This window comes from Lissotriton helveticus, chromosome 2_1 (genome assembly GCF_964261635.1).
Source record: "Lissotriton helveticus chromosome 2_1, aLisHel1.1, whole genome shotgun sequence".
Classification (NCBI taxonomy): domain Eukaryota; kingdom Metazoa; phylum Chordata; class Amphibia; order Caudata; family Salamandridae; genus Lissotriton; species Lissotriton helveticus.
The window spans coordinates 1,274,569,363-1,274,585,378 of NC_136059.1; the positions used below are offsets into that span (position 1 = coordinate 1,274,569,363).

At 43.8% G+C, this 16,016-nt stretch overlaps 1 protein-coding gene across 2 annotated transcripts in view; it reads left to right on the forward strand.

The window, feature by feature from the left end:
• Positions 1–16,016, forward strand: part of UNC5C (unc-5 netrin receptor C) — a 441,641-nt gene that overhangs the window by 374,306 nt on the left and 51,319 nt on the right. For both annotated transcript variants that reach the window (XM_078676216.1, XM_078676217.1), the window contains exon 12: positions 11,377–11,545. In XM_078676216.1, the coding sequence (XP_078532342.1) occupies positions 11,377–11,545 (169 nt within the window). The remainder of the gene's footprint in view (positions 1–11,376; positions 11,546–16,016) is intronic.

Here is a 16,016-nt window from a genome sequence, read left to right on the forward strand (position 1 = left end):
ACATGAGCGGATAAAACAGTGGGAGAGGAGAAGAGTGCTGCAGGAATTAAGGGGCGTTGGTGTAATACATCAAGTCATCATGCTTCCTTGAATGAGCACTGTATGAATCATGTTTGCCCTTGACAACATGATAGGGCATGTGTTTAATATGGCTTGCCCTATGAACGCTGGCGAGGTTTGACTTTGATGCTGGGATTGTTGCTTCTTGTGTGAAGTAAACAAATTATTTGTGGGTAATCCCAAGCCTGGCACAAATTTTGCGCACCCACCATTCATAATTCCACGGGATGCCACAATTAACCCATGCAGTATCAAAGCACCATTCCAAGTTTTTAACCTCTGAATGAGAGGTAGTCTGTTAATTGCATGGTTTTCCTCTATTTTGAAGTATGTAAAAACTATTTTTTTGTTATTTATGCACAATATTTGCATCATGTTTTACCTGGTAAAATCGTAAGGGCAAAAACCTGCAAGGTGTGCAATTCGCACAAAACTCAGTGCGGATCAGGCGCAAACTTCATAAATAACCTAATTCTTGATTCGCTTTTAAGTTACATTAGTGGTGTAGCTAGACATTATGTCGCCCGTGGCAGCTCCTGCATTGGCATAGGGAGGGTGAGGGCGATTCCTGCCTTTGGCACCCCGTGACAGCCGCAGGTAAGGCGGGATGCTGCCGCCCCCAAAACTTGTGCCGCCAGCGGCAGGCCCCCTCTCCCTTCTTGCTACGCCACTGAGTTACAAGGAGTGTCTTAGGTGGGCACTTAGAGTTTTTACCAACTGATGCTTACAGGGTAAATAAGATTTTCCTCCTGCAACTTTGGTACTAAAGGAGGAACAACTGAAGCAATGTTGTTTCCATGTGTCTTTCTGCGTTGAAGCATGCACAGTTAGCATAAGCTTGCTGGTGGTGTTAACAGGCATGGCTTGTGCGCCGTAAAATGGTATTGACTCATTTTTCATTCCATAATACCACTTTACAGTAACTAGAAGAAGAATTTTTAATGCTGAAATCCACTTTCCATATATTTGACATACATTTCCAACTTGGCTTTCATAACATTAGGACCTTAGTAGATGAAGCAGCACCTTTCCACTAAAAGAGCATGTGTCTTTCAATATATCACAGTCTGTATGCAGCAAAACAGTGTCTGTGTACTTGTGGAAGACAGGCTTTAATACCATGCCCTCAGAGTCTCAGAAAAGACGTACCGGGTGAACTCAGCCGGCTCACTCCACTCAAAAGTAAACACATGTAAAAGACACGTTTTCGCTGGAGTGTCCACTCCCGGGGCCTCATTTATGAGAAATGACGCATCACTGCGTGAAAGCAGCGATGCGTCACTTCTCAGTGCGCACTCCTTGCGACATGATTGATGCGTCATATTTACAGTATGACGCATCCTGTCGCAAGGAGTTAGATACGTCAGTATTTCTGACGTATCTGTAAGCGCAAAAGTCACGCATTGCTGGAGTGTGTCACAAAAGTGACGCAACTCCAGCAATGTGTCCTTTCACATGGGGAAAGCCCCATGTGAAAGGGTTTGCGTCAGTCTTACGCCTGCTGTGAGGCAGGCACAAGATTTTGACGCAACAGCGTCCTAAAAGTGGCGCAGTGAAATCTCATTGATTTCACTGCGTCACTATTTCGAGGCTTTTTGCGGGGGAACACCCCCTCTGCATACATTATACCTGACGCAGGTATAATGTAGCGCAGAGGTTTACAAAGTGACGCATCTGCTTAGATGCGTCACTTTGTAAATAGTGCGCAACAGGAGGCATGTTTTACGCCACCGATGCGTCACAAAAAGTGACGCATCAGAAGCGCAAAACTGACGCAAGGCCTCATAAATGAGGCGCCCAATTTTCAGGTCCATTTGTTCATTCAGGCAATTCTAGGCTGCGAAGTGGAGGCCTCCTAGGAGGTTTTCCAAATGGTCATTTTCGTAGCTACACCCTGCATGGTCCTGGATTCAAAATGGCCGCGCCGTTTAACAGTCCTGCTCTTACAAAACCCAAGGGCGTCTGTGAAAGTCACCTTTGTGCATTGAACGCAAAAACCTGTGAATCACGGAGGCAGTCAATGCCCTCTTCTGTTGAACTGGGAGGGAGCGATCTGCCAGTGGTTTCTGATAAATACAGGATTAAGGAAAAGAAACATGGCTATGCAAATGGGGTAACCACAAGCCGTGTTGGCGATGGAAGCCTCTTCTGTCCAGGCAGCAGCGCATCGGTCACGCTCAGTGGGCGGACGCCGTTTTCCTTTATTTTTTTCGTATGCTTATTTTTCTGCAAGTGCATGAATGCCCAGTGTACAGATTGTTATTTTGCTGGGAAGGGAGCCCGTGCACTGCACATTTCTCATGTAAATCATGCAACAAAGATCATTTTAGAGTGTAAGGTGCCGTCAAAGTTCTAAATAGTGTAGTTCTTTTACACAGCGAAACCTTTCACCTTTGCACATCAGGTTATTCCAGAAACATTTCTTTAAATTGAGTTTTTTAACATGTACTAGGAAACATTCCTGACCCTAACTGATGACAATGCTCTTAAGCCCAGATTTTCAGAACAGTCACGGAATGCAGCACAGCAGCCAAAAATGCTGCGATGCGTTGCGTGACAAGGAGGGAGCAGGAGCGTGCCATATTTACAGAGATCTGTCTCTCTCTCCTCCCCTCGCCCTAGCCCTGGTGCAGATTTTAACTTCCCTGCGCCGGGTATACATCTTAGCGCCATAGTGCTTGGATGTGTGGTTGAGACTACCGTAGGTTTTGTACTGGTAGTGTACCCTTCCTGTACAAAATACTATGCTTAGGCACACTTTAAAACTTTCCCTACTTTGCATGCGTGCTGGATAGTGCAACATGCATGCAAAGTCGAAAAAGAAAGAAAAAATAAAAACATTTCACCTTTTAATGCCTCTTTTCAAATGGCATGAACTTTTGATGCTAAACCTTGTCTACTATAGTTTGTAGATAGCGTTTTGCATCAGAAGACATGAGTGGTTGCAGAGGAACGCACAGGTACCACCCATGTAACACCCCTTGACGATAAGTAACGCAAAGCACTGTTTCACACTGCTTTGCGTTACTTTTAGGATAGTTTCTCACTAGAAAGTAAATTAAGAAAAAAAATGTTGTACTGGTTGATGCTAACCCAGTGCAGAATGTTTGTAAATCTACCCCTTAGTGAAATAAGTCTGGAGTCATTTGTACCCCATATTTCACCTTGATTCTTAGATATATAAATAAAGCAAGATATGTACTAGTAAATGAAACACAAGAGAGCTTTTGTACGGCACTCATCCTGAACTAATATTTTAAAGATGATCTCATGTGTAATAATGAAGAAAAAGGAGGCTGAGTGTAATGAAGTATTTGCCTAGGATCACATTGGCAGTCAAGCGTACGAAGTCTGGATAGACACCAGATTTTCCAGTTTCATACTGTGCAATTCAGTCACTGCATGGCTTCACTTTCTGACGTCAAATGTTAATGCATTGTCTATAGGTCTTGAAGGATGATATTAGAGCATGGGTGACCGTCAAAATGTAAATTTTATCTTTGGCAGTTTCGCTGGGGAATTTGCTAGGACTCAGACCTGGTTCCGGATGTATGACATTACAACGCATGCTTTTACCACGCATGCTTTTACATCGCAGTTTTTACGACGCATGCTGTTACAACGCATAGCGCTAAGGGGTGCTGGATAGTGAAGTTTAATTTACTATTCCAACTCCAGTCCCCGTGGATAGTAGGGAAGGTGTTGGATAGTAAATTAAATCTATTCCCTATCCTAGAGCGCCCCCCAGCGCAATGCGTTGTAATGGTTTGCGTTGTAAAAGTTGCGATGTAAAAGCACTGCGTGGTAAAAGTTGCGTTGTAAATGATGTTTCCCCTGGTTCCCCATGCCACATGGACGGCAGATGTAGTCACTAGGCCACATCACCTCCTGTGAAAGTTTGGCTTGTTTTGGACTTGAGGTTCCACGAGGAACTTGAGCTGAGCCAGAGCTAGGCATCTGTCCGGAGCCTGTCTTGAGCTTGCAGTGACTCGCCCACCTCTAGCTTGCAGGCAATCTTTTTAGTTGTGGAGCTAGCCAAGATCTTTTGATCTGACTAAAATTATATGTATAATATACTTACAGGGGGATTTCAACCAACCTTCTTCATCCATTGGGCTGTTATTGTGTCATTCACATTTTTGTTCTACCCACTACAGCTTACAGAATGGGGCACTGGATCGGCCCACCTCAGCCATTGCCTAACTTCACTATGAGTGATGGCATTCCTCCCCTTCACAAGGAGCATACTGCATGCAAAGTAGTTCTAATAAGTCACAGGAACTATTATGGCAATGTGTGTTTTTCAAACCCAAAATATTTTTTTATTTTTAGCCAATGTTTGTTTTAGATTGACAAGAGCATGTCAGTATCCCAGTAATGAAAGGGTACAAAAACATGCCAAAACCAGCACTGACTATGCCAAAAGACTGACAGGCAACACAGATCTGCCAATAATGGTTTTAAGAATGGTGTGGTTCAAGGTTTCGGGATGGTGGTTGATGTCTGGGGTGCCATTTAGAAGGGCTAGGTTTCAGAAATGAATAATGCTACTAATCGTGGCATAATTTTTGGGACATTCCACTTCCATTCCTTATCTAAGAGTGGGCACTCTGCAGACTCTTGGAGCATCCAAACTTAAGAGAAAACTTGTGCCCTCCTACTTGCTTATATGAACCCCTTAATCACCCATCATGCAAATTACATCACAGAGTGAATCAGTCGAAGATTCATATGTTTTGAGGGCTCATCCCATTTAGGATTGAAGTTACAACTATCAACAAGTATAGGGTTGTAGCACTCAACGATAATGCAGGTGCAGTTGCCCCGTGGTCCAGAGGCCCGAGGCTCCTTAGGTTTTTTGTTACTCAACAAGCAGTCATGGGAACTATTTTCCTTGTTGGCACTGTGATACATTGCATCTTTGCTATGCCATTGGACAGGTAGTGTCCTTAATGGCTCCACAGGTGCCATCACATATGGTGATCAAACCTCCTGGTTTGTCCAGGACAGTCACGTTTTAGAAGTATCACCCAGTGTCCTGGCAGTGTTCTCCAAATTGTATACATTTCACGGTTTTGAGAGTGGGGGCAAGTGATCAAGAGTTCAGCCCTTGAAATGCTGCTTATAGAGCTGACACTTTCTTCTGATGATGCTTGTTACAGCACGCTCTAAAGCATGGGTACTCGCAAACATTTGCCCAGGGGCCACAAAGTATGGGCTGTGGTGGGTTCGAGGGCTGCACTGATGCCAGCAGGGTGACGGTAGGGGATCTGGTTGGGTCAGGGATTGTGCCAGGAGGTCTAAAAAATGTTAAATATAGGGGTAATCATTTATTTGCAGGTTAATATATGCTTGCCCGTTTAGTTAAAAAAAATCTGAATGTTAGAGCTCAGCAACTAAACAGCAGCTCGTGCTGCTGTTCATCAAGGGGGCTACATGTAAAGGTCAAGAGGGGCGCAAGTGGACCCCTGGGCTGTACTTTGAGTATCACTGCTCTAAAGGCGTCTCTTTGCCTTTAGAAAATAACGTCTCCATTCTCTCAACTTCATTCAGAGAGTAGGGGTAACAGCCGAGTTTGACATGTAGCATGCCACAAGGCATACATGAGCATTCCTTAAGTATGTATCATATGCCACCCTAATTTTTTTTTTAAAAACTTGCATTTGTAACCTGCAATTCAGGCATGACTATAAAAACAATTGCCTGGAGCAGTTCAGGTCTGTTGGCACCACCATATCAGCAGTTCAAATTGCCATGGTTCACAACCTCAACCCTGACCTGACTTAGTCATTGCCATGTTTTATGCTGTATATGGAAGAATAATAAGGATCAGAACATTTGCATTTAATATCCTCTCTGATTATCACCAAAACGTTGTGCAATGGATATTGCTATTAATCGTTTTTAACATTGTCTCTAGCTTTTGTGTTATTGTAGACTTCTTTGAAGAGGGCTATTATTTTAGTTCTACTTCTCTGTCAGTTTTGAAAATCTGTCCCCTTATCACCAGAGCCACACATGACTGTGCGTACTCTATGGCAGATTCTATTCCTATTCCCCCCTTAAGTGTGTGTCCTTTCCACTTTCTGATTGAGAACATCCCACCTGTGTCCTCTTTCTGAAATCAAGCCCTTCAAAACCATTTGTGCACATTCTTTCCAGACTGAATCAGCTGTTGGTGCTCATGCTTTGCGTGCTACTGCCATCTAGTGGAGTGATTCCGGCAATGCGTAATTTGTAAAAGAATAAGTGCCATGGCTCAAAGTTATGCTCAAAAGCCTTTGCCTATGTAGTCTTAATTCCAACCGATGCCTCTTTCACCCGCCACCAGGTACTCCCTGCCCCTTTATCTCACTCTTTCAGGTTTTAACTGCTGCTTTCTTTCTTCATCACTGTTTTTCCATCTTTCTCTTCTTCCTTTTTTCCTTCTGCTTCACCCTCTAAAGCCCTCATTTCGGATTCAGGGATACATTCCGATCTCTGTGCAAGCCCATGTTTGCATAGCAATTGGAATTAAGAGTTGTTTGATAATTCCCACACACTTAGTTTTCCCCTGATACATTCTAATAGGTTAATCTACAGATAAAAAGACACAGAAAAAAAGCAAAACATGCAGAATTTGGTGTGTTAAAAAATGATTTCGGATGTTATGCTTTGTTTTTCTGCCGACATCTTGAAACAGTAGGTATTTAACACACATGGTAAATATTTCACCCTGGGGGTAATTGCATATTACTACCAGTAAAAGTGAATATTCATATTTTATCCACATAAAGTATGAACCTTGATTTTTGATGCATCAGAATGGTTGAAAGTCACAATGTCATGGTCAATACCATTGGCCTACAAATATATCAAATCCACAGAGTAAGCATGCATATGGATTTGCAAACGTAATATTCATAATTCCACATCTACGTATCATTAGTAAGTTTAGTGAAGTCGATACCTTGGAAGGTCGATAACACTACTTGTATATTGGATACAACCTCCTTGGAACAGCAATGGCACAAAATAGCATATGCTTGCAGTATTTAATATGTTTTTTATAACAGACTGCAGCAAATTAGCACCAAGTACGCAATTTCTGTATTCTGATCCAAGGGTATGATATAATAACTGACTAAAATATTCACCACTCAAATGACTTTCATATTTTCTTCACTACACTAATTTACCACTAATCCTTTATGGATTCTGATGTAGCGTGCTACTCGCCGAAAGAGCGCTTCAACACCCCATCAAGGGCAGCAATCGCTATATAAATGCAAACCTTTTTTCCTCTTCTATCCCTCCACTATCCTTCGCAATCCACATAACTGACTAACATATTCACTGCTTAAATTACTTTCATGTTTCACTGTACTAATTCATAACAACAACCATTTAGAAGGAGGGTCCCAGGGGAAATAATTTAATGACCAAGCACAGATACGTCCCCCAAAGAAAGACAGTCTAAACAACAAAAAGTATCTGTGGGTCTAAAAAACATGAACCATGACACAGTGCCTGTGGTGTAGCTCTATTCCAAATTATATTGTGCAATTTGCCAAAACATACATTAGGCACAATCGGATACTCCCATGTTCTGAAAAAGTACCCATCAGTTAACGTCCGATACCGCCCTTGTCATCATCTGGGCCTCCTCACACCAAGGAGAGTATTCTTGCAGCTACTTATGATTTCAAAAGTGGGTGCCCCTGTGTGTGGATTGTTTTCAGGAAGGTGACCATGGACTGATAACTACAAAGCAGTGCGTAAAAAAATATAAGTGAAAATAATAATGTGTGACTAAGTGCAAATTCTAAAATTGGAGACCCGGGAGGAAAAATTATTTATTAGGTCCCTCACGTGTTTCCAATACTTAAAACTGGTGCGGAAGTAATGGTAGGTTTAACAGATAGCTACCATATACATTTATATAAGGTCAACATGTTTCTGCAGTAAGTGGACCCATAATGGTGTCCGCTGCTTTCTACAGGACCATATCTCGTTACTGCTTAAAAACAAGAAAATAAGAAAAAAATGTTTTACTTTACGTGTTCACAAGTGTCACCTGCACGTTCTTGAACAATATAGATCCTCCTAGACATAGACTGGAGTTGTACTAATTCACCACTAATGCTTTATGGGTTCCGGTGTAGCGTGCTACTCACCGAAAAAGCGCTTTGATGCCTCGTCATGGGTAGTAAGTGCTACATAAAGGCAATTACAGTATGTTCCCGAAAAGTAGTGCAGCTTGCATCTGATCAGTATAGTTTTGAATCACCACCGCATTTTCCAGCCAAATTTAATTCTGAAAATAATCACATGTGCTCCTCCTGCATTTGCATTCCTGGAATGCCCCAAATCCCAGTGATATTTATACACATCTGTTATTCACATAACGAGGAAACACTGGGGAAAACGTATTAGGCAATTCTCAGCCGTCGTCAATGCTAAGAAGGCTTGATGGAAACAACCTGTTGGGTAGTTTTCAAGTGAAAATTAAGAAACTGAATATTCTTCGGGAGGGGGTAGTGTGCAGTCAGTAATGATGTAAGACGTATGCCACCCACTTGTGCTTTCCTTTTTGGTGAGCTCCTAATCGAACGACTCCACCTGAGCGCCTTCTTTGCCACAGTCTACCATGGCTGGGGCATACCATGTGCCGCGCTTTAGAGGGGGAGCCTAAATCACAGTAGTTGGGCGGCACATCCCTGTATTCTTCCGAATTACTACCTCGTAACTGACCTGTTCTAAATCATTATGCTGATAACACCTTTTTAGTACCAAAGAAAAGCAAACAATTCACACCTGTGGGAGCTCGACATATTTTAATCAGTGCACGTGCTTGTTACTCGCCCTCATTATTCCTAGTGTTCCTGCACTGGTATTTTTTGTCCTGTTTGGTTGTAGTTTTCACAACCATTCTAACTTTTGGATATTGTAACCGCTAACCCAGCATTCACACAGTTTTGTCCTTCTTGAGACGGCCTTGGATTGCTGATGTGCAGTGCTTACTTTGTAAAAAAAAATAAGTGCTAGGGCTCTAGTCAGGTGGCCTCTGCGGCTTGCACCACCCATTGCCACTGTCAGCGTTGCCATTGACAGTCCCTACACAACTATTAACAGCATACTGCTACAAGTGTGACAATTCAGGCTATTCCAGGACCACAAAACTATAAAAAATAGTTTGGCCGGCAGGTATTAGTTGTTTTTAATGCATACGGAATTAATAAACAATTGCTGTTCTGCTCATCTCTAAATTATACAAACAGTGCCATCGTGTGGCAGCTGTCATAAGTGCCGGTGCTGACAATTAAGTGCAGGTGCTGACAATTAAGTGCCAGTGGCAAGCATCGGAAACCACCAGCTCAAATTAAGCACTGCTGATGTTTGAAGAGCTTGTTACTTCTAAGAGGTGCATAAGCAATTGGCAAATACTCTACAGCAGGCCTGTCCATACCACAAAACACTCATCACAAGCATGACGTTACATTCCAACCAGAGAAGGACCAGAACACAATAGCCAGAGTATTAGGAAGAATCAGACTTTGGTCTGCACTACCAGGCGTAACAAATAGCAGATTGTGTGCTACACAAATGCCAACGACATAACATAAAACAAAAAAAACAAAACAAATAAAAATGCCTCAGAAGTGTAGTAACCTGCCACCCAGAAAAAATCCCTACTCTGACAGACTGCCAAATTTCTGAGAGAACAGAGGATGGTGGATCCAGCCGAGGACAGGGTCATTTCTTTAGTAGGAGGACAGTCTTATTTTTTACTAGGCTCATTTATCGATATAGCACAGGCCACCCAGGTTCTTCTACTGATATTTCACAGCAGAAGTATATGCTGAAGAAGCAGAGAGGAGCGGCAACAGAATGGGAGGGGGCTGAGGAGACAGCATTTCAACATAATGTGAACTGCCATATTGGCAAAGGGAGTGTTCTGGGTTGAAAAGCTAAAGTTCTTTTAAAGAGCATGGCCAGAGCTCCTCAGAATCTATCTTAGGCAGGTCACCACACAGGTGCTCAAAGGCCTTGGGATGAACAGTGCCACGAAGGGGGTGGAGCCACTTGGCACCACACACCGACTCGTCCTGTCAGGCCGCAAAGCCTTCACGGTAAGGAATATTGAGTATCACCTTCTAGCCAGGATGGTTTTACTGTCCCGTACCCAGCTGTTTATTGCGAATGCTGCTCCGCTACAGCAGGACTTCACGGAGTCACATTTGTGAGCCATTTTGTAGTGTGCGAAAACCTTAAGTTTGCCGGCAATTATATAGGGTTCTGCTTTGATCTAAATTCACGAAACGAAGATGGAAGCAGGTTTTTTCTTGTAAATTGAAAAGATTACTTCTGGTCTTCTGTGCTGGATTTCTAACTCATTGTACTGGTGCAATGCCTTTGGAGGGAAACTGTGATTGCAAGTTACCCTCTTGTGGCGGGCTCTTCTCCAGATGTGTGACTGTTGTGTGTCCCAAGTGGCTTTTTCTGCAGCAAGGCCTTCACAGCACCGCTGAAGCTGTATGGTTTATTGGGCCTCTGCACCACATAAAACGGCACACAAAGAGGCAATAAACATGGCAGTGCGTTTTTAATGCCGCCAGCCAGCATATGTGAAATGGTAGGGGGACACATCTGCACACTTGATTAATGCCTTCCATGTATTAATGTGGTTTTCTGCTGTGTGTAGGATAGGTAGCATTTTTTAGCGCCAGCACTAGGGAAAACACAGGGGTGTGTCATAATAATGTAAATACGGTGCATACCTGCGCTGCGAATTGCTTGCAGCGCAGCGCTGCACCATTTCTTTGTAACTATACCCCAGGGGTTTCGGATGCACAGTTCTATCTGCGTAGGAGAAACTTTGTAATTCCTGCACCTTGGTGCAAAGTATGTGCAGCGCATTAGGAAGCCTGTTTGTGCTGCAGCGCTGAAGAAGAAAGCAGCAGCACCATATCACAGCAGACATGGCTCTGAGTGTTCTCGTTCCTTAGCACAGCTTTAGTTGCTGTGCTGCGCTGTTTTTAGTAGGTCTGGCCCTAGGAGTATTCTTTCCTTGGGTATGCAAAGAGTAATATGTGAAAAAACTGGAAAAGGCTATGGTGCTTATTTTTAAACCCTTGCGCCGGCCGGGCGTCACTTTTTCTCATGTTAAAAGTGGCGCACCGGCTGCGCAAGGGTTTGTAAATAAGCCCGCATGTGAGAGTTTCAAGCCTAAACAACCAGCTCCTATTCTGTCCTCCTTTCTGTGTTGCGAAACTACTTTGCTAGCAGCTTCTTGTGGCCTCTTTTGTCATTCTCTACTTTTTATGACCCCAACAGGCCACCCATTGAAGACAGCCAGACTCTTCTGACCCCTGTGGTGAGCTGCGGGCCCCAGGGTTCGCTGCTGACGCGCCCTGTGATCCTCACCATGCACCACTGCGCGGAACCCAACACCGAGGACTGGAAGGTCCAACTGAAGAACCAGACGGCCCAGGGCCAGTGGGAGGTGAGTCAAGCTGGGAGTAACTAGGTTGTTGTGGCAACACAAGTTTTGAAAGACCTGTTTCAGTGTGACCATGGGGGTGCCCCAAAATATGTTATGGGGAAATCAATGTGGCCAAAAAGTTGTCCCCCCCAGAAGAGTGTCTTTGAGTTTTGTCTTGCAGAGAATTGAAATCAGAATACTCAACATTTTAAGGACATAAGTATGTGGACCCATAATGAGGGCTCAACAAATTGAGTGCAATTCTACCGACCAAAGCAACATAACACATCTATTTCTAAAAATGTGCATTCACCCCTAAGGGGGACGGTGGGGGGCCTTGGCTAAGAATAAGTGGCGGATCTTGGCACCGAATATTGCTATTTATTTTTGCCCAAGTCAGTGGTATTTAATTTGTTGACCGCTAAAGGATGAAAGGTTGAGTGTCATTGGCAGGAATTGAACCCATGGCCATGAGTTAAGAAAACAGGTTCTTGAAGTAGATACATAGGTCACCTGAGCCAAAAGACCAGGCGGTTTTGAGCCACCAATTTCTGCTGACTTTATCGCTTGGTATTCATAACCACAATATGCACAGGTCAGTGTCGAACAGTCAGCAATTATATCAGACACACAATATTAGCTGCAACAAAACTTACAACAAGATGTCATAAAATATTGTGGTCACTTCCGGTTCCAGAATAAAATGGCACCGTGGTCCAAATTAAGCAATATCGTTGTGTTTGTCAACGTGCAGCTGCGTCATTGATCTAAGGAGACTGAGCTATTTACTCAGCAAGCCTCTCCCTACAGGTGGGGTGACATAATTGTCACAAAACCACGTCATCACCCTCAAATAGCTAGAATTAACTCCGCCCTGAGCTCCCATCTTCCCAGTGACAAACATGTCAACAGAGGCTTCACTCACAAAGATGGCGGCATGTGCGCCCGCTGTGTACAAGTAACTACTTTGGATTTGGCAGGTAGGAAGGAAAACAATCCATCCATGTGTGGTTTTACTTCGTCACCGTGGCGTGATAATTCAGTGCTGTGGTACTGCTGGGCCTCTTGGTGTTGCATGGTGGGTACATTGCCACCTTTTCCTATTTCTTGACCTAAGAGTTGCTTGTTTGCGTTCCTGTTTTCAGCTTGATTGGCTGTTAGATCCATAATTGTGTTGTCACGTTTGCAGATGATGTATGTGCTTTGCATGTTGTGATGTTGATAATGCATTTGGTGCCAGCTGCATCACTTTTTATAATGCTGTTGTCCTGCCAGGATGGATTGTGTGACATCATGCATGCTGTTGTGTTCTGCTGTCCTTTCCATTAGGGGAAACATCCTTTACAACGCAACTTTTACCATGCAGTGCCTTTACGACGCAACTTTTACAACGCAAACCATTACAACGCATTGCGCTGGGGGGCGCTCTAGGATAGGGAATACGTTTAATTTACTATCCAACACCTTCCCTAGTGTCCACGGGGACTAGAGTTGGAATAGTAAATTAAACTATTCACTATCCAGCACCCCAAAGCGCTATGCGTTGTAAAGGTTTCCGTTGTAAAAACCGCGTTGTAAAGGCAGGCGTGGTAAAAGCATGCGTTGTAATGTCATACATCCTTCCATTAGCATTGAGCTTTATGTTGCAAAAAGGTTCGGTCCTTGTTTTGTTTCTTCATTTGTCACCAGTCAGTCCTTTGTGACCACATTATGTCTTGTCATGTTGTTCTTCAGTTTCAGTGGTAAAGGCCTGATTACAAGTTTAGGTGTTATTTAATGCACCTGATAAATAATGATACCATGGGGTACTTTATCTGTTGTGATAAATACACCTATTACAAGTCTGTGGGGAATAACATGCAGATTTTGGGGTTTAAGATGCCAAAATCTGCATGATATGGTAAATACTGTATGTTTTCCCCCTGTTACATTTGGGTAGGTTTGACCTGCTGAAATTTAACAAAGGTTGAATTATTTAACACATCTGATAATCATTAAATACTTTCAAACTCTTAATTCCAAGCCATACGCAAAGAGGTGTTTACGCATGGGTCGGAATATAATGAGCAACTCGTAATCGGGGCCTAAATCAGTGTTTTGTGTTTGCCTTGCACACCAGCCGCTGGCCCTTCCAGAGGGCATGGATGGCATGTGTAATCAGCAGTGGGCATGAATACAGCATTCCTCTGTGAAGAAGTTGGCTCGTCTGCACAGACTATATCTCCCGTGTTTCCCAACCCACGTGCCAACGAGATTCTTTGTGAATCCTGACCAAGGGATGTCGTAGAATTATCTGAACAGTGGGTGCCTCATTCCCTCCATGTTCAGATAATCACGGCTTAGGTGCCTTTGCGAAGAGGGAGCCATTGCCGCTTGCTCTGGCCTTCAGGGCTGCCATCAGCTGGCCCACAGCATTCGGTTAAGCCCGACTGACAGGCTGCCATCACCCATGTGTGTTCCAGATGACCTCCTGGTAAGACCCTAAAGCTGCAAACAGCAGTGCCACTCATTGTTCAGGCACGACGGTGGCTCAGTGAGTTAAGAGTTCCTTTCTGACAACTGTATTTTTGTGTTAGTGCGAGTGAGAAGCAAGAGTTCCAGGTCACATATTTGAACTTGGAAGGCCCAATAAAGCCATTCATCCATCTCCTGTTCAAAAATGACTACAGTAACACCTGATAATTACTCTGCTAAAATGACAACACCACAGCTGCAGGCACAATGTACCTCCTTCCTTGTACACTCAGGGACTTATTTACAAGCCCATTGCGCCGCCGGTGCGTCACTTTTTTTTTACGCACTGGCAGCGCAGTATGCCTGCACATATTTACAATGCCACATAAAGCCATCTTGTGTGTCTTTTAATGGGCTTGTAAATATGGGCCTCTTTCACACATTACTCTCTGAAAGGGGCGTTCCATGGGTGTTGCTGTTGGTGTTCCCACGCAACATCAATGAAACCTGACACATTCCCAGATTTACACGGTTTTGTAAACCTAGGAAAGCGCCAGATTCCTACGCCTCCCTAGGAGATACGTAAGGGATGAGCGACGAGGAGACATACCTTTAGTTCTCCTCATTTTTCCTTTTTCTATGTGCGCTGTATTCAGCAGCGCACACAGAAAGAGAAAAACACCTCTCAGGATTGTTTTTGTGACAGAAGGTGTCCATTCCTGCACAAAACCAATCACCCCTACACTGCAGACACCCTTGCACCATGTTGACACATGACAGCCCATTGTGAGCCAGCCCAGGGGAAAAGGTTCAGAATGCTCCATATCTTGTAGATACGGTGCATTCCTGCCCTTTATTTTTTACCCACAGCACCTCAGCAGGAAGGCTTGTTGCACTGCCGTGCCTCAAAATATTGCAAATGAGGCCTCCAAACCCTTTCTCTCGCACATCCATACTCGCTCACTCTCTCAAAATGTCGTTCACATGCTGCACTCACTTTTTCCCGTTACTTGCTGATGCACTCACTCGCATGATCTTGATCGCTCTCCTTTCTTACCTCATTTCCATCTCTCTCAAGCACTCTTTTCTCTATCTGTTCTTGCACTCTCTGATACACCGTTCCTTCTGCTTCTCGTTATTTCTCTCTCTGTCGTTCGTTCGGTCTCTCTCTTCAGAAATGTCATAACAACCTGTAGTTCTGATTCACCATTTTCTAAACAATCCCAGACATTATTTTCACCCACGCATTGATGAATCATTATGTCCATTATCCAACTAACTCCTCATTGGGGTGTTGCCTAATGGCTGTCATCAGACTAGAGAAATAACCATCAATGACTGTTATTATTTAGCAGTTTTATATAGCAAGAACTCGACCCAAAATTATGACATAGGGAGACAAAATGATTGGCCTAGAATTGCAGGATGCTGAGCTGACGCTGAGACTTGAACTTCGGGGCACATTTATCAAGCTTTCACGGGAAACATCCTTTACAACGCAACTGTTACAACGAAGTACCTTTACGACGCAACCATTACAACGCAACTTTTACAACGACTTGCACTGGGGGGCGCTCTAGGATAAGTAATAGTTTAATTTACTGTCCAACACCTTCCCTACTATCCACGGGGACTGGAGTTGGAATAGTAAATTAAACTATTCACTATCCAGCGCCCCCCAACGCAAGTCGTTGTAATGACTTGCGTTGTAAGACTTGCGTCGTAAAGGCATGCGTTGTAATAGCATGCGTTGTAACATCATACATCCAGCTTTCACATAGCGGAACGCAGCAAGCCACCTTGCTGTGCTGCATGAAATGCAGGAATGCGCCCCATTTAACATTATACGGCACATTCCTGTCCTATCCTTGCACTGGCGCATAACATACTGCCTAGTTTAAATGCAGGCACCCATGCTTCTTGATGCCAGGGTGCCTGCATTGTAAGCAGGATTGTTGTGGGCAGGAAGTAACACCTTCCTGCCCAAAAACAGTTCGCACAAGCATTTTCCTCTTTCTGCAACACACACAGAAAGAGG